The sequence below is a fragment of the Mus caroli genome, chromosome 8 (assembly GCF_900094665.2).
Source record: "Mus caroli chromosome 8, CAROLI_EIJ_v1.1, whole genome shotgun sequence".
Classification (NCBI taxonomy): domain Eukaryota; kingdom Metazoa; phylum Chordata; class Mammalia; order Rodentia; family Muridae; genus Mus; species Mus caroli.
In genome coordinates, this window is record NC_034577.1 from 100638360 (window position 1) to 100660822 (window position 22463).

At 51.1% G+C, this 22463-nt stretch overlaps 2 protein-coding genes across 5 annotated transcripts in view; one reads left to right on the forward strand and one right to left on the reverse strand.

The window, feature by feature from the left end:
• Positions 1-2985: 2985 nt before the first annotated feature.
• On the reverse strand, positions 2986-20537 carry Dhx38 (DEAH-box helicase 38). Of its 2 annotated transcripts, none has more exons than XM_021169629.2 (27): positions 20167-20376; positions 17289-17628; positions 16794-16981; positions 16144-16248; positions 15393-15540; positions 15167-15285; positions 14918-14994; positions 14342-14497; positions 13725-13886; positions 13450-13557; positions 12995-13107; positions 11674-11811; positions 11162-11348; positions 10835-11020; positions 10453-10593; positions 9931-10041; positions 9724-9840; positions 9455-9562; positions 8942-9054; positions 8173-8381; positions 7906-8060; positions 7423-7578; positions 7190-7324; positions 6897-7022; positions 6371-6466; positions 4601-4722; positions 2986-3469 (listed from the first exon to the last, which is right to left on the reverse strand). In XM_021169629.2, the coding sequence occupies exons 2-27, from the start codon at positions 17609-17611 to the stop codon at positions 3385-3387; spliced, it is 3684 nt and encodes a 1227-aa protein (XP_021025288.1). In that variant the 5' UTR covers positions 17612-17628; positions 20167-20376; the 3' UTR covers positions 2986-3384. The 2 variants fall into 2 exon arrangements, with proteins under 2 accessions (XP_021025288.1, XP_021025286.1); XM_021169627.2 differs by having other exon boundaries at positions 2991-3469; positions 16144-16251; positions 20167-20537.
• Txnl4b (thioredoxin like 4B) overlaps positions 20529-22463 on the forward strand; it is an 8942-nt gene continuing 7007 nt past the window's right edge. Inside the window, exon 1 of one of the 3 annotated variants that reach the window (XM_029480456.1) lies at positions 20529-20710. In XM_029480456.1, coding sequence (XP_029336316.1) covers positions 20534-20710 — 177 coding nt within the window. In that variant the 5' untranslated portion in view covers positions 20529-20533. The remainder of the gene's footprint in view (positions 20711-22463) is intronic. The other 2 variants (XM_021170900.1, XM_021170902.2) reach the window with 2 other exon arrangements.

A 22463-nucleotide genomic window follows, 5' to 3' on the forward strand; every position in this document is an offset into this window, starting at 1 on the left:
AAAAAAAAAAAAAAAAAAAAAAAAAACATGGATGGTAACCCTCGCCTGTAATCCCAGCACCCAGGAGGCAAAAGGAAAAAGATCAGGAATCTAAAGTCATCTTTAATTTCATAGGAAGTCTCAGAACAGGCTGGGCCACACATGACCCTGTCTCAAAAAGTAAAAAAACAAAACAAAACAAACAAAAAAACAAAAAAAACAGCTACAGTGTGTTCATATAAAATAATCTTTAAAAAATCCTATGCATTCCACACATACAAAGAAAACAACTTCTTTAATAAACCAATAGAATAGCAGGATAAAAATAGACAAAACTCTATTACATCTTTAATATACTAATAATGAACAGTGTGGAAAATTAAAAAACAATTCCATTTACTACAGAATCAAATACATCACGCATGGTGGCGCATAACTGTAATCCTAACTAACATTCAGAAGGCAGAGGTAGGAGGATCACAAGTTCAAGGCCAGCCTAGAAACCAGAACATAAAAGCATAATTAGTAGGGTTGTGCTGGCTAGTTCTTACGTCAACTTGATGCAGGCTATAGTCATTTTTGGAAGAGGAACCTTCAGTTGAGAAAATACCCTACAGATTGGTCCGTGAGCAAGCCTGTGGGGCATTTTCTTGATGATTGATGTGGTGGAGCCACCCCTGGGCTGGTGGTCCTGGATATATAAGAAAGCAGGCCAAGCAAGCCATGAGGAGCAAGCCAGTAAGCAGCATCCCTCCATGGCCTTTGCATCGGCTCCTGCCTCCAGGGTCCTGCCCTGACTTCTCTGGATGATAGACTGTTACGCCGTAAGATGAAATAAACCTTTTGTCCCTCGAGTTGCTTTTGGTCATAGTGTTTTATCACAGCAAAAGGAACCCTAACTATTAACAGAGTGAACAACTGATAGAACAACTGTAAAACAGACATAAGTAGAAACATAAATAAGGCAGCCATAAATAGAAACCCGGTACACGTTCATGGACCGGAAACCTCAGAATCGATCTACTGATATTACCCAAGTGGGTTTACAGATTTGGTACAACTTCTATCAAAATTCCAATGATGTCTTTTGCAGACATCAGGGTCTGATCTTAAAAATGGTTGTAAATGTTCCTTTTATGAGTATGGATATATTGCCTATATGACATGTGTGTCTGCCAGGTGGAGATGGGGGGTAAGGAGGGAGTTACAAATGGTTGTGAGCTATCATGTGGGTGCTGGAGAATTAAGCCTGGGTCGCCTGCAAGAACAGCAAGCATGCTTATCCCTTGAACCTGCAAAGCTACCGTGGTCCTGTCATCAACAGTCCTATTGACCAATGGAATGACTATACAGAAAGCCCAGACAAAACACCTTGCATACACGGCCACATGATTTTTGACAAGGGCAGCAAGACCATTCAGTGGGGAAAGGGACAGCCTTCAACAATGGGTACTGGGAAAAGTGGATACCAATATGCAGATGAAAGAGAGCTTTACTTAATAGCATATATAAAATTAAGTCAACTACAAAGGATAAACTCAGATGATTGAGAACAAAGCACCCAGCCCCAGGCAGGGCTGTTTTATAGACTGCATAGGCACCAGTGCCCCGACTCCAGCAAGTCCAAAGTGTTTGGTGCTCACCTCAAGGTCATCTATCTAAACAGAGACCACAGAACATTTTTAGAAATGTTTCTGTCCACTAGAAAGAGAATTGGCTATCATTAGACGAAGCTGAGAACTGGTTGGTATTAAGGCTGCCCTAAACAGAAAGTGTTTGTAATCATACGAGAACTTTGTTTGTGGGGGGTCCAGACTAAATCTCAGGCAGACGCTTTAACACCACGTCACGGCTGGGCAGACCTGCAGGGGCAGGAGGCGGTCCGTGCATCTCGTGGCACCTGTGTCCTTAGCTAGGTGTTCCTTACCTTTGAGTTAAGCTGCAGCAGACCCATAGCTTTCGTATATCCTGTTTTTCTCATCCAGAGGAGCATGTCAAGTAGTCTTTGCTCATGGTCTCAGCTCCTTAGTCATAGACTCCATCAGAGCCTCACTCTTCCCAGGCCACTGTATGCTAAGCCTGAACCTGTAAACAGGCCCCTACCCAGTCACCTTCTCTGGGCCATCTAGACACTCTCCTAGCCTTCTCACCCAGGGCCAAGGTTAGGTTTCCCAAGCAAGCAGCTGGGAGCCTCGACAGCATACACGTCTTAAAGAAGCTACCCCACTCCCACGCTGCAACCCCCCCCCTCCCAATCCCTGGGACGGCTAAACCGAGCTCTTGCTCTCCTCCCTCCCATATGTAAGTCATAAGGCCTCACCAGCCTTGGGCACAGCTGGGATTCCCAGAGCGTGGCCTGTCCTGTGCTGGACGCCTGGAACCATTCTCGAGCCTCTATGCCTCAGTTGGGTCCCAGTCAGCACTTCCCCTAGGAAGCCCAGCCTAGAGGCTAGGAAGGCGGCTTAGTCGGTGAAGTCCTTAGCACACAAGAATGAAGACCCGAGTTCAGATCCCCAGCACCCAGGAAGAAAGCCAAGCATGGTATCTTCTACCTGTAGTCTCTGCAGGAGGGGCAGGCATAGGTGGATCCCTGAGCATGCTCAACTGCCAGTCTAGGAAAACTGAATTCCAGGTTCAGAGAGAAAAAGACTATCTAAAAACTGAGGTGGAGAGCAACTACGGATCAACCACTATCACCCTCCGGCCTCTTCCACGTGCAGTGTGCACACACACGCCCACATACATACACACACAAGCACCTAAACATGTGCACACACACAAGACCCGAACATGTGCACACACACAAGCACCTAAACATGTGCACACACACGCCCACATACATACACACACAAGCACCTAAACATGTGCACACACACACTCATGCTCATATAAAAGCCACCCTGAGAGCTAAGGTTCTAGAAAAAGCTACTCAAGGACACAAAGGGCCCTGCCTCTCCTGTCTCTATTGCAGGGACAAGAGCTATAAAAGAAAAAGGAGATTTAAAATGCAATAACATTGTACAAATAATATATTTATTTCCAAACCCCATGTGATGGCCAAATTACATGTTTCTCTGCCTCGATCTTGCTTCTTTGCACAAGGATTAAAAAAAGTCTCAGTCCCAGCAAGGCATCGTCCTGGGCAGGTTAAGTGGGTACGATGGTCCAGCCACCTCCTGCTGCTCAAGCAGCTTCGTGTTCACCCTGCACTAGGCTCCTGCTGAACCCTGAATCAGGACTGCCTCCTCCAGGACAGAGCCTGACTCAGCAGGAACTGTCCCAGCCTCGATGGCCCACAGATAAACAAGCAGGTGAAAGCCTTTGTCCGCGGAGTCCTTAGGAAACACGGGCTGGAGAGCAAAAACTTAGTACATGGCCGCCATCTTCCCTTGGGACAGCCTCGGCTCACAGTCCAAAGCGGGCTGGTGTGCGGCGAGGCGTCATAGGCTCCCCCTGCTCTTTCCGTCCTGGAGTGTAGATCTTTGTGGACCTGGACACACAGAAAGAGGTAAGAAACAATGCTTCTCCCTGAGCAGGAACCCAACAGAATCAAACGCTCGAAGCCTTGCTGTTTCTGACCCAATGCACAGCAGCTTCAAGGCTGAAGGACCGCATCTGCAGCACATGACCTCCCTTGCATCCCCACCTCCAAAGAGACTGTAAAGGAGCCATCCACCCTGACATCTATTAAGGGACATCACGGTGAGTTTTAAACAGCTCCTCTTGTGGCCCCTAGATAATCAGGTCCCTACTTCAACTGTGTGACAAAGCACGGCACTTGCCTTTGTCCCCAGTTCCCAGAGGAATTAGCCAAATGATCAGGGCATCTCTGCTACTCAAAAAGAACACTCCTGACAGCTCATGGTCACCTTGAGGGAGTTGGCGCTGGATGTCCTGGCCAAAGAGACCAGTCACCTGGAGAAAGCTCGGGGTTCGAGCCGTGTGCCATCAGCCTAACCCACGGAGGGCAGGGTCAAGAAGAAGACCAGAGGCTGTGTTCAACAACCATCCACAACAATGCTGTTGAACTCAGTTAAAACTCGGAGCTCACTGGAGTGTGCCTGACTAGCAAAACCTGTGAGCATATTCTGTCACACACCAATGTGCCAGGGTAATGGCCCAGGTACAAAGGAATCTTCACATTTAGGACACCTCCTCCTCCACGTCTCTTCCTTTGGTTCTTTTTCAGTAATAAGAATTATCAATTAAACTCTGTCCTCAGCTTCTGAATCCCACCAGAAACCAGAGCAAGTCCCTGTGAGTCCCCAAATCTAAAGAGGGAACTTCCTGGTGGTGTGTGCAGTGAGGACAGCCCCACAGAAGGCTGTGACCTAACTGTCATACTCAGCCTGACTCCCTGCTTTACCCGAGCACAGGTGCCGAAGCCCAAGGCTCTCTTCTGCCTGGCATTTTTTCCAACCCCCTTGCCTGAAAATAAAGCTGCAAGACTCCCAGCAAGACTCAGGCCACTCTGGGCCTGAATCTACATGATGATGACCAAGAGCTGCAGCGGACACCTGTGCCTCCACATGTGCCCACCTGGCACAACGCCACCTCTGCACCAATTCCCGATTTAAACTGACAACTTTTCTTCCCCCTACTCAGCACTGCCGGGCCTCACCTGACACTGCCCAGGGGGCTGCGCTTCTCCTGCTCCTGTCGCCGGGCACGCAGCTGCTCCTCGGCCAAGGCCATCTCCTCTTCCATGGCAGAGGCCTCCTCTTTAGCCCGACGACGATTCTCCTAGAGAAAGGCAGACGGGACTGACTTCAGAGGCTGTCTGTGCTTGCGACCAGCTCTAGGAACCCAGGCCTGTGTAGCTCTATGTCCCAGCACCAAGGGAACCGTTCCTTGTGCAGCTCAGGACAGTTTGTAAACTATTCAAGATAGATACTGGATAAGCTGGTCTAAGCCAGTTACCCCTCAGCACTCCACGCAGGCCGGAAAGTACTGACATGCTGTGTGTGTGTGTGTGTGTGTCTGTGAGTGTCTATGTACTCACATGTGTGGGTAGAAGAGGCCATACACAAGCCAGGGAGACGCTGAGTCTTCACCTGATTCCTTGAAACTGGGCTCTCACTGAACCTGAAGTTCACCTAGGCTCACTTTCAGCTAGGCTGAAGGTCAGGCTTCCAGGACCCCCCATAACAGGGGGTTACAGACATACATGGCCATTCCCAGCTTTTGTATACAGGTGCTGGGGATTTGAACTTCGGTCACCATGCTTACACACATCTTACCCACAGAGCCTCCCAACCCCAAGAACTGTCAAGGCAATCTCAAGCCAAGGTGTCACATTTTTCTCCTGGCAGTACTGGAGACTGAACACACACCAGTGGTTATCTGCTGAGGTACTGCCACAGCCCAGTACACACGTTCATCTCATCAAGTCACGGCCATGCCAGGAGGTACGGAGAAATCATGAAGACACTGTGTTTGTCCCAGTGTAGAGAGAAGTATGTGAAAAAGTAGGAATACGAAAGCAGAGCCACATTTCACACCCCTCAGTGACAGAGCAAAGCGTCACTTATTAGTAGACACCAAATCCCTGACATGGAGTCATGGGTGGAAGGAACTGAACAGAGCTGACACCACCTGGACCACAAATGTGTCTGAGCATTTGAGCATCAACACAACTGTGACCATGTGCACACAGCTGCAGAGCACAGCTGAGCAGAGCCACCCAGGCCTTCAGTCACTGAAGTGTGTGTGACAGAGACTCAAGTTAGCCACTGCTAAAGGAAGTGATCAGCCAAGTGCGTGCTGTGGACAGATGACAACTGCTCCAATAAATCAGTGTCACAAAGACAGAAAGCAGGTCCTGTCCCGGAACAAAGGTGTTAACACACACAGCCACCATAGCAACATCCCATCCTAATTCAAGTAAATCAACTGTGAGATGTTATCTCAGAGATAAATGAGGAACACTGAATGAGAACTAGAAACTCAGGTGACACGGAAGATTAACTATTAGGAGTGACACTGGCACAGAGGCCATGTTGTTGAAATAAGTCCTACCCATCATCAAGTACTTACGGATAAAATAACAATCTGGGGAGGCACACGTTAAAATGCTCTGGGAGGACAAGGGATGCGTGGGAAGTGGGGGGAAATAAACGGGAACGACTGATGTCACCTACAGGGACTAAGGGTTGATTACAGTGGCTGCCTTAGAGTACTGTCTAGTTTATGAATGTTTGAAGTTTTCAATTAAGCTTAAAGAGTAAAAAAGGCCAAGCCAACCCACTCACTGGAGGAGCACAGGACATCAGACAGCTTTTACATTTGGAGAGAATGTGGAATTAAGACGATGACAAGCCTTCCACAGCAGGTGAAAGGACAATCTTTTCCACAGGCAAACAGCATCTCCCCAGAAGCACAGCGCCCTTACCTGCCGAGATTTGCCTGCCTGCTTCACACTGTAGAACATGGGGCCCAGCTCAGCCAGCCACTCTCCATCCACGGCGGTCACACACTGCATGTACTCCTGTGGGCACAAGGCAAACAGGTAGAGGTCACCAGGGAGTTAGGTCCCTCCCTCCCAGTGTGATAAAATGATAAGGAGCCATATGGGAAGGGTCGTCCTGTAAGGCTGGGAAATGTCACTAAGGGACACTAGAATTGTCATTGCTTCTCCACCCACATTCCCCTGTGAGAGTAAACAGTCCTCAGCATCCAACCATGCAGGAAGCCCCTCTGAAGGCTCTAGCAGGGGGCGATCCTCTGGCTGAGGGCACTGCGCTCTCTGTTGACTGGAGAATCCCCACAGGAACCCCAAGCTGCAAAGCAGCCTCTAAGGCCCTGCAGTTAAAACTGGTGCCTCAAGTCCCCAGGGCTCTGTAGAGGCAGTAGAAGGATGCGAAGGCCTGGCTCTAGTCAGTGGGCCCCAAAATGGGAACTCCATGGGCAAGACTCACCTTGGTGGTCATGACCAGCTCGTGATACACAATGTAGTCAGGGGTGTAGCCCATGCCAAAGAGGGAGCTGGTGGGGTGTAAGTGGCAGGGCATCCCTGTGCGGATGTTCACATATTCCCCAATCCCCTAGAGAAGAAAACAGGTAGCCACATCACCAATATGCTCTTGACACACTTAGGGGAAGCCTGGAGCTACAGAACTGCCCGAGAGAGCAGGTAGACTGGGAAATCTGCCTTTACGTAGGAGTCAGGAAGAGAAGGGAAGAAGCCAAAGCTTTGTGGCTCCGGGCTCACCTTGAGCTTGGCTGCCTGGTGGAAATAGGCAGCACAGATACACTTCCTGACAATGTCCCAGTCGGTGCCACATGAGGCCAGGCTCATCCGCTGCTGCACCATGATATCCTTGAGCTGGGCCCGTACCTCCCGAACCTAAAGATGACACAGGCAAGACAGGATGGAGCCCTCCTCCCTCCCATCTCCCACCCCACCCCTTCTCCAGACTGCACCCCTCTGGGCTGCCACCCCACCTTCCGCATGGCCTTGGCGTGGATGAAATGGTCGTTGCACCAGATGGTGGAGTAATTGTTGTTCTTCCACTGCAGGTAGACATTCAGGTAGGTCAGGTGGTCACTTTCGGGGACAGCAAACTTCTCCCGGATTTGATCGCTCTCCTCTTCTCTGCCCTAGGAAAGGGAACGGGGACTTTTAACAGGCATGGGGAGGCTGACCCCACAGGGCATATCCCAAAGACTCTCACACTATACCTGCTCACATCAATATGCCTAACAACACAGAATGAAAATCATTTATAACAAAATAAGCTAAACAGTAGGTCTCAGGCAGGACCACTGACCCAGCCTTCCGACCTCCCCCTAACCAGCCTACGAGAAGACAGCACAGGCAGAATCTCCATCCCACCCCATGACACAGGACAGCCCCACTTCCCCACCAGTGATCCCTGGAAGTCCCTGGGCAAGCCACGCCACGCCACACTGCCTCCCCCTCCCTACCTTGGGCCGGTAGAAGATGGCGGGGACCGAGAGCATGGAGACGATGAGCAGGATCTCGGAGCTGCAGCCCATGTCACAGGACACGATGAGCATCTTGGAGAGGGCCGGGTCCAGTGGGAACTCCACCATCAGCCGCCCTGTGGACGTGAGACCACCTGGGAGGGGAGCGCAAAGCCAACACTGCAGTCAACAGTGGACAAAGGGCAGAACTGTCCACCACCACCCCACCCCCGTGTACACACCACCCGGCCCCAGCCGTGTGCACACCTGTGTTGTCCAGGGCTCCGAGGATCCAGAGCTGGTACATGGAGTTGAGCATGTTGTCCTCGGGGGGTGGGTCCATGAAGTGGAACTGCAGCAGGTCCTGCACGCCCAGCGACTTGAGCAGCAGCACCACATTGGCTAGGTTGGTCCTCTGGATCTCGGGCACAGTGGTGGTCAGCAGTTCGTTCTTGTAAGCGCTCTGTGTGTAGAGCCTGCCAGGGAGGAACCAGTGACTGGGCTGCACCTGCCCTGTGCCGGCCTGCCAGCCTCTCACGTGTTAGCTACCCTCAGGGACCACTCGGCAGAATGTCAGCAGAAGTTATTCCAGCCTCACAAGTGTGACCCCGACCAGCCCGCTAGTCTGCTTAGCCTGTCTCCTAACCCTCACTCTTCTGCCAGAGCCTCCTACTGCCTGGGGGGCCAAAGCACCTGAGACTAGAATTACAGCAAGGTTTTACTCGCTTAACGTCTGTATTGATTCTGAATTTCTGATGAATGCATTCTTTTTTAAATCATAAAAACAGGAGGAAAAAATATCTGGGCAAGTGAAAAAGCACCCCGTTTTACTCAGGCTCACCCACGGAGGGCAGCCTGCCGTCCTTACTGCTGTTCATTGAGGTCCCTTCCTACAGACTGCCTAGAACTCAGGGCTCCCTGAAGACCACTCCTTCCCCTCATCAGCCCCATACAAGCCCCTGACCCCACCCCCGGGCTCTGGGCAGTAAGCAGTTCCAGCACTGCCCTAAGAAGCAGGCTAGCACAGGGCTCCTACCTGAAACACTGACCTGGGCCCGTCCTGCCAGCTCTCCCTGACCTCTGGTTGGCATTGGCCTGGCTAATGGGGTAAATCTGCAGGGCATCCATGCCAATCCTGGGGTTGAAGACCTAGTGGGGGACACAAAAGAACTGATCAAGGACGGCGTGAAAAGAGAGGAAAGGAGTCCTCAGACAAAGGCAAACCCAGTTCTGTTCACCACAGAGGATGTGATGAGCAGCCTTAGTGATCATCAACTTAGAGCCAGGAGACTCAAGAAAGCCTCAGAGGTCTCTTCATCCACACCAGCTCTGGGACCACTACAGAGCCACTTGAATATCTATACCATCAAGCTACCACAAGGATAGGCTGGAAAGGTCAGCGCTCACTGAATGCTGGCCTAACACCTCCGCCACTCTCAGCACTAAGAGTCTCTATGCTGAGTTCACTTTGGGTGAAGCCTCGGAAACTGGCCTCCTGCATCGCCCCTTGCCTCCTGCATCCCCCCTCGCCTCGTGCATTGCCCCTCACCTTTAACTTGCAGTAGCCAGAGTCGATGACAAACATGATGCCATCAACAGTCAGAGACGTCTCAGCAATGTTGGTAGCGACAATGCACTTCCGGACACCATCTGGAGCCTAGGGCCAATCAGGATATCAGGAGGAAAGGTAAGTTTTGGGGAGGGAGAGACTGAACAGGCAAGAAAAGCCCACTTTATGCCTGCCCTTCTAGGAAAGAAATATCCCCCCTCTTGTGCCTTTGAGGGACACCAAGACACAGGCAGAGCAAAGCAGCGCACCTTCTGGAAGATTTTGGCCTGCAGGTCAGACGGCAGCTGGGAGTAGATGGGCAGCACCGCCAGCGCAGGCGCGTTCTCCAACTCCTCCAGGTGCTCCACGATCTGGTCAGATGTCACCTGCGGCACAGGAAGGAGTCATGAGACCCCAGAGCCCCAAACCCTCAGGCGGAGGGTTCCCATCCACCCCAGTGGTGACCAAGCACGCACCTCAATGTCCTCTTGGCCTGGCATGAAGATCAGGATGTCCCCAGGGGCCCCAGACAGGTGTACCTGCAAGGACTGCTTCACCGCGGCCTCCACGTAATCTTCCTGTGGGGTCTGAACACAGCAGAGGGAACAAGGGAGCCATAGGTCAGCAGCCCCCAGAGGACACACAGCTTCATCCTGTCTGAGCTGCAGCACTGGACTCAGCAAAGCCAACCTCAGGGTGAGCCCGATTGCTGAGGCCCTTAAAATTAAAGCTGGTATCCCCGGGCTCCTTGCTTCAGAGACAAGAACTCAAATCTTTGAGGCTGGCATCAGGCTTAAGCAGACCACAGCCTCCAGCGCAAACGGCAGAAGCAATCAGGAAAAGGCTACATGGCTCGGACCTCAGACACGGCTCTCTGTCCACCTACGGTGCTGCAGCTGCCCCATTTACCTCATGCCACTAAATCTTCGCCAACTCTGTACCCCCCTCCTCCAGATGACTTTTCACCAGAGAATGTCAAAGGACAGAAACCTCTGTACCTTGCTGAAGAGGATGTCAACAGGAAAAGTCCGCCCAGGGATGTGGAAAATGGGTACATTCCCAAAGAAGGCAGCAAACTTTTCTGCATCCATAGTAGCTGACGTGACAATGAGCTTCAGGTCTGAGCGTCGAGCCACAACCTAAGAGAAGGGGACAACAGGGGCTCCTGTAGGCTTGGGACTTCAGTCTCAGCTCTGTCCACAGACAGAGCAAACACCAAAGCCGGCAAACCAGTAGCTTTGTCTGACCCAGCACGCCCCAGAAGTCACTCGGCTCAGCGTGAGACACCAGCAGGGCTGACCAGGTGACCTGGAAGCTTCCGAGGAAACCTCACCCAGAGCGCCTGAGCCGCAGAGGAACCAGAGCCTGCCGCGGCCTTACCTCCCGGAGCAGCCCAAAGAGCACGTCGGTGTTGAGGGAGCGCTCGTGGGCCTCATCCATGATGACGGCGCTGTAGTGGTCCAGGTCAGCCTCCCGGAGGGACTCGCGCAGCAGGATCCCGTCCGTCATGTACTTGATCAAGGTGTTTTCCGAAGTGCAGTCCTCAAAGCGGATGGCATAGCCCACCTGGGGTCAGAGACAGAGCTCACCAAGAGGCTACTACTTACCGTTTGCCCTCACAGACTGGCGTCAGGCTTAAGCAGACCCCAGCCTCCAACACAAATGGCAGAAGCGATCAGGAGAAGGCTACATGGCATGCCCACTCACCTCTTCTCCAAGGTTGCCCCCCATCTCTTCACTGACTCTCTTGGCCACTGACATGGCAGCCACACGCCGGGGCTGGGTACACCCGATCATCCCATAGTCCGTGTAACCATCTTCATGCAAGTACTGGGTCAGCTGAGTGGTCTTGCCGCTCCCTGTCTCCCCGACCACGATCACAATGCTGTTGTCTCTGCAGGGAAGAGCGAGCAAGGCACTGAGCAGCCTGAGGGGAAAGCCAAGCTTGAAACAATTCCCCGAGAAGCCTTAAGTCTGGCTGCCTCTGGCAAAGCCTAGCTCTGCAAGAAGCATGCATGGCCAGAGAGTTCACCAGACACCAGTGTCTTATGGGGCTTCCACATGAGATGCCAGGGACACAGTCAAGGTGAACCTGGACCACTAAAGGAAGTGATGTCGTCTTACTGTGCGCAGCACACAGCCAACTCATTACGGGCAAAGTCTTTCCCTTGCCCACTGGACAATGCACAGGCAGGAGAGCCACGGGGCCTGGGCCTTACCTGATGATGGTAAGGAGCTCCTGCTGCACAGCAAAGATGGGCAGGTACTGCCTCTGCTCCAGGATCGACTTCTTCTTTGCAAACTCACTGCTGGCCTCGCTTTTCTCCTTCATGTGATCTGCAAACTTCTGCTCCGTCCTGGGAAACACAGAGGCACTCATGATCTCCCACACTGCCCCTCAGGCTGAAGTTAGCTGCCCTTCCTGCTCCCAAGAACGTGAACAACTACGACAAGAATCAGTCACCCTCCTGGACTCCAAAGCAGCCTGGGCATCCAAGACTGCATCTAAATGGGCCTAAGGAGCAGATATCACACAAGATTCCACCATCCATAACACACAGTCCAGAGCCCTGATCAAACAGCTGCATGGGGATCAGATGTCACACTCTCTGGTGGGCAGATCACCTATCCTGAACAAAGTGTGGCCAGAAGAGGGGCTGAAATTAACCAGCAGGTACCAATTTAGAAAGAAGATCTTGGGCAATGTTAGTACCAGACTTAAAGGGCTCAAACAGCCATAGGGGTCTCCCAAGTGCTGGCTACACAGCACAGGACATAGATTTGAATTCCCCCCTCCCTTAATAGGGCTACCGAGTGCAAAGGCCTCATTTTCAAAGAACTATGAGAACAGCTCACTTCTATTTGCCCTGTTTCTAGATAACAACCATGTGTCAGTGTCTGATACACGGACACACAGCCCAAGACCCTTCCACCCACCTTCCCCCTCAGAGTCCTTTCCTCCCTCAGAACTTACCCAAGTTCCTTCAAGTGTCTAGTTCTCATTTTACTCAGTCCCCCTGGCCACCTGACAACTGAAACTAAGGGTCTCCAACAATACCAACCTCTTAGTTGGGACACTTTACACAGAAGTACTAGGTAAAGACGACAGACAGTTCCACGGGACACATCATCATTAGAGGATGCGCAGTGGGAGGGCCATTTTGAGTGTAGCACCAAGCCAATGCAGGGACTCAGACAAGCAGTGACAGAACGGCTGCATCAGACCCCATGAACGGAGACACTACCAAGCCTTAAAAGGCCTGGGAAGCCAGCCCTCCCTTCCTTGTTGTGCTGAAATCTGACCAAGGAAAGAAACCCTGCCTACCAGGACCAACATTTCCTAGCTGGGTGCTCTGAAGCAAATTCCTTAATCTCCCTGAGCCTCAATCTACACAACCATCACTGTATCAACGGTGGTGACAGCGAGGAAAGCTAAAGTCAAAAGACAGGACTCAGGAAGGGATCAGAATGCAGCAAAGATTCCATCACAAGCCATGACCTTGGGAGCCAACTTGCTACTGACCAAGACTACACACACACCTGTAGTCCACTTTCCCGTCTTCTGTCATAGCTTTATCCGGCTCCTCTTCTTTTTTGACACCCATTATGTCTCCTAGTTTGGTCCCTGCCAGTTCCCAGTGTTTGTGCTGAGCCTGAAGATGAAAACAAGAGTTAAATCACTCCATCTTCTGGCAAGACGGGAGGCCGTGGAGGCAATTCTGATGGAGGGCAGGCTTTATCCAGCAGACAGTAAATTCCCACAAGGCACTGGCAGCACCAAGCAACACATCTCAAACCTCATGCCTCCAAGCCCCCAACACCAGGCCCCATGGTTGCTTAACTGAGTAGAACACAGTGTTCTCCTGAGCTGCCTCTTGATCCATGCAAGTATGTCCTCTGACTGCCACTGGCAGTTACTGTATGCAGTCTTGACATTTTCCACAGAAGTAAAAAACAGCCCCCAAGGACCTCAGCCCTAGTAGCACACCACCAACCTTTCTCCGTTCTTTCTGTTCCCTGTGCTTGCGGACCGTCTGGCTGCCTTTCCGAGCAATAATGGCCAGGTCAGAGGTGGCATCCTTCACTGGGATCACCGGCTCCGGCTGCAGGAAGGAGGAGAGGTCACTAAAGTAACCAGAGGGCCTGCTGTGCATGGGCCCTAGAACCACAGGCACTACCCGCTGGCACCGACACTTGACTGTGCCAATCCTCTCCTCCTCCCTCCTTCAGCACTTTCTAACCTGCCCGTCTCTGGCCACAGAGGCCTCACCTGCTTGGTGAAAACGATGCGTCCATCCAGAAAGGGAGGCACCAGGTTGTGCACCATCAGATGCACCTTGGCCGCATTGTCCTCTTCAAAGTCCTCGTCCACCTCCAGCCGATGGACCACCCCACTGGTGAGCATTCGGTTTGTCTCCCAGCGCTCATTGTCCTGTGGGACACAAGGACAGTCACATTTAGCTGGCAGCTAAAAGGGGATCCTGAAAGGTCAACAAGCAAGCCCCACAGACTCACAACAGGCTCTGCACCCTGCAGCTCCTTAAACAGGAATCACTGGAGCCGAGGCCTTGCAGTACCTTGTCCCAAGAAGCAGCTGGGCACCAGCCCTACCCCAGACACAAACCACACCCCCAGGGAGCACCACCATACCACTCCCCACACGGCCCCTCACAGCGCAGTGCATGAGAGAGAAGCAGGAGCCTGGATTCCTCAGCTACCCAAAGCTTCCCACTCACACTACTGTCCTGCAAAGGCATGTGTGACCTGGTCCTGTCTATAGACAGCCAGCTGTGTTGTGTCATCGCCTGGCACCCTGAGACTCCTCCCACACGCCCCAGCTCTGCTCTAAGCCTGTGCCAGCTGCCGCCGCCGCCGCTGCAGCCTCACCTCGTTGATTTGCCTGCGCTGCGCTGAAATGCGCTTCTGCTTCTGTTTGTGCAGGTGCTGCTCCCGCCGCCTCACGTAGTCCTCAGACGAGTAGGCCAGAGGGTTGTGGAACTCATCGTAGCCCTCATCCATCATGTACCAGTCCCGGTCTGCTTGCTGCAGAGATGAGAACCAAGGGCAGGTCACACTCATGGGGACGTGCAGCCAAAGAGGAGCAAGACAGCTACCTGCCAAGAATCCAAGGACTCCACAAGAGCCCTCATGATGAGAGACCTGGAGGAGGGCAGGGGAGCCTTTCCACAGCTTTGACTGATTTCACATGGCAGGCTGCCGGGCCAGGCTTCTTACACTCTGCACACAGAGGCACCCACAGCCGGAGGCAAGTCCGACTGGCTGCATCAGTATAAAGCCTCCCTGAGAAGTCTGGATCTCTCCAAAGGTTCCAGGGCTCAGAACGGCATTCACCACCTTCCTCAAAGCCCAGTCCTCCTGGAGGACACCTCGGAGCCCTTGGCTCCAACACCTTTCACCCTGTCCACCACCTCCTGTCCAGCCCCTCAACGATGTCGCCTTTACCCTCTGGTCATCCTCCCACTGCTGCCGCTCCTCCTCTGTGTCAAAGGCAATCCCTTCTTCGCCATCCTCACGTCTGCCTGAAGGAAAGCAGAGGGCAGAGGTCAGTCCCTACAACTCCAGCTGACCACCCCACCAACCCCCAAGGACAACCGGAGCCGCAAAGCTGCACAGCCTCTTGAGTACAGCCTCTGCTCAGCCCCACCGGGACCAGCCAAACCGTTTTTCTGCCTCCCGCCTCCCAGGCCTTACCTCGACCCCTGGACAGACGTGGGGTGGACCCCAAGTGTCTTCTATCATCAGCCCACTCATTGTACTTATAGGAGGGGGTCGGCAGAGGTGTGTCATCTGAGGGCTTGCTCCTTACAGACCTGGGGATCATCAAGATCAGCTGTCACTGAACTGAACTGTGTCCCCAGCCGCCACAACCCTCCCTGTCCACGTCCCTCGACTACTGGCTATCCCATCTATCCATCACCTGTCTCGATCCCGAGTGGACGGCCGATGACCCCGCTCAGAGTCCCTATAGGAAGGTGTTGGGGAGGGTGTTTCCCACTGAGAGCGCCTTGAAGAGCCATAGCCACTGTCATCCTCCTCCCAGGCGGACCTTGAAGGGGTGGCCGCATCTGGGGCCACAGAGACAGCACAGTAAACATCCAATGTCAATGAGACATGACTTTAGACAATCCTCCTGCCTCAGCTTCCAATGTACTGGGATTATAGGCATAAGCTACCACACCTACTTTCCCAACTGATTCTTAATTACCTCTATTTATCTAACTGTGTGTGTGTCGGTGTGTGTGCATGCAGAGGTCAGATGACAATTCTCAAGAGCTGGTTCTCCTTCCACCGTGTGGATCCTGGTAAACCAACTCAGATCAGGAGGCTTGGCAGCAAGTGTCCTCAGCAGGTGACCCTTTGGATCTGAGCTGATCTGATCCCCTGTTCACAACCTTGTACTTACTTGTTACAGAGAAGACACTGCTGACAAATGTTTAAAGAGACCGAACATAACAGTCCAGCTTTCACTGTTTAAAACAACACTGAAAGAATCAATTTCTCTCTTCGATCTTAAAACCAATAGTTCCCTTTCAACAAATCTTTCTTGATTCACCACATCTTGGAATTAGAACTTCTGACTCACCGCCTGGGAACAGCTGACTACCTCTTACTCTGCCTTTCTAGTACCTGAGCCCCTACCAGCCACTGCATAGGACAGATGAGAATACCTTTTGGCCGATGTCGAGGACTCTCGGGTTCATTTCTTCTGCTGCTGCGCTCGGAGCCTCCATCTCGGTCTGATCTGCTGCTGTGCCTACTTCTGTCCCGCTCATCTGCTGTGAGAGTCGCACAGGCTTAACACCATTCACTCATGCCACCACATACTCCGAGCACTGGGCAGAAAGCACAGGCCTCCCCACTCACTTGCCCATGATCCGTGGGCTGAGACTCATACACTCACACTTCAGTGGACAGTTAGATGTCCAGCATGGAGAGTTCTGTGTATAGCAGACCTGATTCTAAGTAAGGCCAGTGCTGGACCCCGCCTCACTTGTCCCACAACACTGTCCTCTGCCCTCATCAGAGCTAGTGTAAATACTGGCTTCTTCAATGGATCACCCATCATTTCCTTTATCACCAATTTTCACAGTAAAATAAGATCCACACACTCAAGCAAAGCTGCTGTACTACAAGCGAGGTATCTTCCCTTAAACTTCTTCCTAATCCTAGTCTCAAAGGGTCAAAACCACCAGGGCACACACTATACAAACCAAGTTGTCCAATTAACGACTATTACTGTAAAAGTTCTTGTGACAGGAAGAGAAAGGCTTGCTGGTTCGATGCTAATGGACCCCAGGAGGGGTGCCAGGCACTTTACCTCTGTCTCTCTTGCGGTCATAGTCTCGATCCCGGGATCTTTCCTTCTTCCGATCCTTTTCCTCTTTAGATGAGGCATAGACCCCGTGCTCCCTCCGATCCCGCTCTCTCTGCCTACTGCGTTCCCAAAACTCTTCACTCACACCCCCGGGGTGGGACGGAGTCTCTACCCGAGCAGATCGGTAATGCCTGAAACAGGGAGAGTGAAGAAAGGGGTCTCCGTGGAAGAAAACATTCCCCTCTACCTCAGACCATGCCAACAAGCAGTATGTCCTCTCCACTGCATCTCCCTGGTGCTGAAGGCCTGGACAGGGCTAGAACCCAAGCACTTACATCCACTTCTTAGCAGCCTTCCCCACAAATCCTTACCAGCTCCTACCTGCTACCAGTATTATGGAATCACAATAAACCCGTAAAGCTCTTAGGTGTCCGACAGGAGCTAAGGTGAACCTGGGCAAGTATTTTCTGACCACCACTCTTTACCCTCTCTCCTTACCTGTCTCTCCGGCTACTTCGGCCAGCCTGCTCATCGCTCTCCTCCTCGGCATCCTTCTGGTCATCCTTACTCTCCTCCCAGTCTTTGTAAGAAGAGATTCTGGACTTTTTCTTGTCCTCCCCATCATCCTTCTCCTCTCGCTCCCTCCGTTTCAGGGACGCCAGTAAGTCCAGCCCCAGCAATGAAGGGCGGGGAGCAGGGGCTTTGAAGACATGTTGCTCACTGGCTGCACTTTTGGCCTTGCAAATAAGACCACCGACCTGAGAGTCCAAACTGGCGCCTTCCAGGCGATGGATGGAGGTGTCCTCGCCAGGGTCCTCCATCACAGGCTCTTACTTCTCTGAAAGGAAGGCAGACCGTTAGAACTGGACATAAGAAAACTCAGCTCTACTGTATCCTAGAATAACGAGTGCATTTAAGTGGCTATCCCTACCTCCCTACACTGAGCCCAGAACATCTTCTGCTAGCTAGCGTGTACATACGTGTGTTGTCATGCAGGTGCACATAAAGCCAGAGGCCAACATCAGGTACTTTTCTCAGTTGCTCCCTTATTTACTTTTGAAGATAGAGTCTTCACTGAAATGGGAACTAATTTGGCCAAGAAGCTCCTGGGATCTGCCTGACTCTGACTCTTAGCACAGATGTGCCTCTACTCATGACTCTCCATGGGTTCTGGGGACCTTACACTTGTAAGAAAGCACTCACCACCCGAGCCATCTCTCCAGCCCCTCCTGCTACTTGTGAGGACTTCCTCATCAAATCACTAACAGTCTCTAAAAGCTGACCAGTTCCCACCCCAACACATCCAAAAGGCACAGACACAGGGACACGGACCACACACTAGGATCAAGAAGGTGTCATCTAGACAAGAATCAACCTCACTAAGGGCTTTTTACCAGACTAGAATGACTTTTATGAAGAGAAGCATAGGGGAACTGGACTTAAGTCAGAAACCCTGATTAAAACTCAGGTGATTGAGCTGGGCATGATATATACTTGTAATCTCAGCATGGGAGGTAGAGGCTCCAGAGGAGGGCAAGTGGGAAGCTAGTCTGGGCTACATAGTTTCACACTAGCTAGGCTATTTAGTGAAGGATTCACTCATTCATATTCTTTCTCTCTCCTTCTCTTGCTCTCTCTTGCTCCCAGTTTGAACCCTCTGCCCATTTTCTCACTCTTCTACAGAACACACTTTCTCCCACTTATGGGCCAAAATAATCACCTCTAGGAGTCCCCATTAGCTCCCTGCCTCCGAACACAAGCCAGGCATGCTTGCCTTTTTCATATGAACTGTGGCAGCACATCCCACTTCTCTTGTGAGACAAGAAAGAAAGAAAGAAAGAAAGTAACTAACTAACTCACTTCAGGCTCTTGGCATTTTCCGTTTTGGGGACAGTAAGCAGTTGTCATGGTTAGTCATTAGTTCTCTATGTATGAAACCGCAATCACTTCTGCTTTCCACAATCCACAGAACCACTGTGAGAATCAATAGTTGGTACACTGATGTGACGGTTGCATACTTGGTATTATGCTCCTGTACCCTGACTTCCCTTCCTGGTTTTTGATATGCATTCTCCCACCCACCCATCCCATTCCCTTTAAGTCACAAGCTCCACAGAGCAGAGAAGTTAGCTAGCACCCGATTTCGCCATCCACATTCTACACACTTGCTGACTTTTGTTGTGGATCAGTAGTGGTTTGTGGGAAAAGAAAAAAAAAAAAAGAGCATCCCATAGCAAGCAAAAAAAAAAAAAAAATCTCTTGAATAACAATCTGTGTTCACCGAAATTACTTCTGAGAAATGTTAGGAAACAGCATGTCTGGAACGTGTTTAAGAGACTGTAAGACCTCCCAGGTGCTCTCGGCTGCTGTCAAATTCATCTTTATCTAACACCACCCTATTATAAGCTTGGACCTATGTTGGACATGTAGTTAATTATTCTCATTCTAATTAAGTTTATAAAGCATGAGAACTGTGACTTTTGAATCTAGCCTTCTTTTGCCGTGTTCTAATTAACATGCACCGCTCTCCCAAGGGGCACTGCGACACAATGTGGATGAAGACGCAAGGTTTCACAAGGTAGAAGAGGGAAACAAAGTCGCATCTATATGCATATTAGGAAATCTTGACTGGAAGGCTGAGATACTACGACTTACAATCCTAAAGTGTCATCTGCATGCAAGCAGAGACTCCTGTCTGTCTTGTTAACAAATGGCAAAGTAAAAACCTGATTAGGTATCATTTATTGAAAAGCGAACAGAAAGTCAGACATTTCTCTGGACAGGAAGAAATTATTCACAACACCGGACAAGGAAGGACTTAATTAGCGGCTTAAAATAGCAAATAAAGCGTTCCACGGCCAGACTATGGAGAAACATCGGTGACAAAGAAGCCACAATGGACTTCTCAGGTCAGCAATTGCTTACTGCATGCGTCGTTAAGCCACCTGCTATTCTCAACAATACCAATAAAGGAAAAACAAGCGCCCTTTCCTCTTGGGGTTAACACTCTACTTATAGATTATCCGCCAGATCTAGTGGAGACCCTTCTGTGAGACAGGAGGAAGACACCAGAAGCCCTACCCAGGCTCTCCAACTATCAGGTACCAAGTTCGCGTACCGCCCTAAACGAGGGCACAGGGAAGACCCCTGGATCTCCGTGGGGCCGTTCCCAAACACCGGGATGAGACCAGAACAAGGACAAAGTCCGGAGAAGGCTGAATGGACTTCTCTGCTCAAGTAAATAGAGAAACTTGGGTAACAAGGACTAAAGGAACTCTGAAATCAGGGCCCAAACAGAAGCCGCGAGCCGACACCGGCCGCCTGGAGCCGCCATGGCGGCCGAAGGACGGATCTGGAAAGAGAAAGAGACGCTCACCTCACCAAGCACGACTCTCGAGGCCTTCGGTTCCTGATCTGGAGACGCCAGCGCGGCCACTGCTCGATCCGAGGGTCTCAAAGAGGCAAATTCCGCTGTTTGAAAGCGGCCATCATCGTCCCATAATGCCCTGCGCGGGGCCTTCTATCCGTCCAAAAAGACCATCGAGAGCAGCCCACAAATCCAGGGTTCCGGGACGCCAGAGTGCAACCCGGCGAACAGGCCTTCCGAGCCTCAGTCTCTTCCTCTGGGTTCAGAGTCTCCTTGCGACCAATCGCGCTTGGCGTAAGAGTCAACACCCCGCCTCTGGCCCGGGGGTGTGCAAGGGAGGACAACACGAGGCCGGCCATGTTTACTAAGGGCGGAAATGACGTCACTTCCTGTCGCTGCCCGCCAGTGGATAGGAACTAAAGTAACGTTGTCGGATTACCGGACTATTGACTGGGGCGCGCGGTGGCACGTTCGTTTTCTGCGTCCGTGTTTCTCACTTCCGCTTGTGAGGATCTTTCTGGTCGGAGGAAGCGTTTCTAAGGATATTGCCCAGGTTAGTTGGGGTCCTTTCCCAGGATGGCAGTGAGGAAGGAGGCAGTTGTATCCTAGCTAACCGGTGGAGGAGCCTGGGTTGCTGACATGTAGACCGAAGTGTCCTCCTTGGCACCTGTGAACCAGGGGGAACCCAACCACCAGGTTCTTGTCAAAAACGTGCGTTGGGTGTTTTGTAGACGTCAGCCCTGACGTAGATTAAAGTGACATACCCCTGTAATCCCAGCAGTTGTGAGGTTTAGGCATAAAGATTGCCACAAGTTTGAGGCCACGCTGGGGTACTAAGCGAGACCCTTGGAAAATAAATTCATGTTCAGATATGTCCTTTGGCGATTTCTTGGGGTGCTTATTTCCATTATCCTATGAAAGCATTACACGTTAAATTTCTACAAAAAAAGAAGAATCAGACTTTACATACCGCTGCCGAACCTTTTCTCAGTGGCTGTATAAGATAGTTCGCAAGACTACTACTATCAGTGCCCTGTTGACAGACATGAACATTGGTCTTTGTATCTATGTTCATAGTCTCAAAAGTAGAGCTGTTGTGTAAAGAGGAGGCCAGTTTTCTTTCCAAAGAGCTTTTGCATCCAAATTCCAATGAAGTAGGCATGCCTCCACTCTCTCTCCATTCTGAGTGTTACCGTCTCACTTGGTGTTTGTAGACTCAATGCATTTCTTAAATCTGCCTTTTAACTTGCTATCCTTTGTCTACGTGCAAAACTTGGCTTTCCAAATGTATTTAGTGTTCATAATTTTTATGATTCTCCATTTGCATCCCTCATGCGAACACTGTCTTGGATGTGGTCTCGCTTTCCCACTCCTTCCAACATCTGTCCTGTAGCACACGGACCCTCTCTGGTGACACGCCACACTCCCCCTTCCTCTTTTTATTACTAGCACGGGATTTGCTTACGTGAATTCTAACAGCGAGACGGGTCCAAATTCTCTTTGTGTTTCTCTTTCATCAGTAATTTGTTCTACACTCACAGTTGATGAAACCCCCTCCTGGAAGTCAGCTTCCCTATTTAAAGGGTGACCTATGGGCTGGAGAGATGGCTCAGAGGTTTGAGACCACTGACTGCTCTTCCACATGACCAGGGATTCAGTTCCCAGCACCCCCGTGGCACCTCACATCTATCTTTAACTCCAATCCCAGGGAATTTGACATATAGGCAGGAAGACATGCACATAAAACTATTAAAATAAACTGTGGCTTATAGGTGGAACAATTTCGTTTCTTGCATAAATTTTACTCATATCTTGTGTGTGCATTGTTGTGTATGTACATGTGTATATACTCATATGTATATACACCTGTCAGTGCACGTTTGTACACCAAAGGCAACCTTAGGTGTTACGCCTTGGGTGCTGTCCACTTTGGGTTGGGGTTTGTTTTGTTTTGTATTGTTGACAACAAGGTCTCAGGTTGCCCTGCAACTTGGTGAATAGGCTAGGCTGACTGGCCATCAAATCCCAAGGATCTGCCTGAGTGCACTGAGTTTGTAAGATAGTCTCGCAGGCCAGCTTCTATTTAGATGGCTTCCGGGGATCGAACTGGGTCCTCACCCTTCCCAGGCAAGCACTTTACTAACTGAGCTATCCTCCCAGCCCTAATCCAGACCATGAAATATAATTTTTGATGAAAGGGAGAAAAGAGCCGGGCGTGGTGGCGCACACCTTTAATCCCAGCACTCGGGAGGCAGAGGCAGGCGGATTTCTGAGTTCGAGGCCAGCCTGGTCTACAAAGTGAGCTC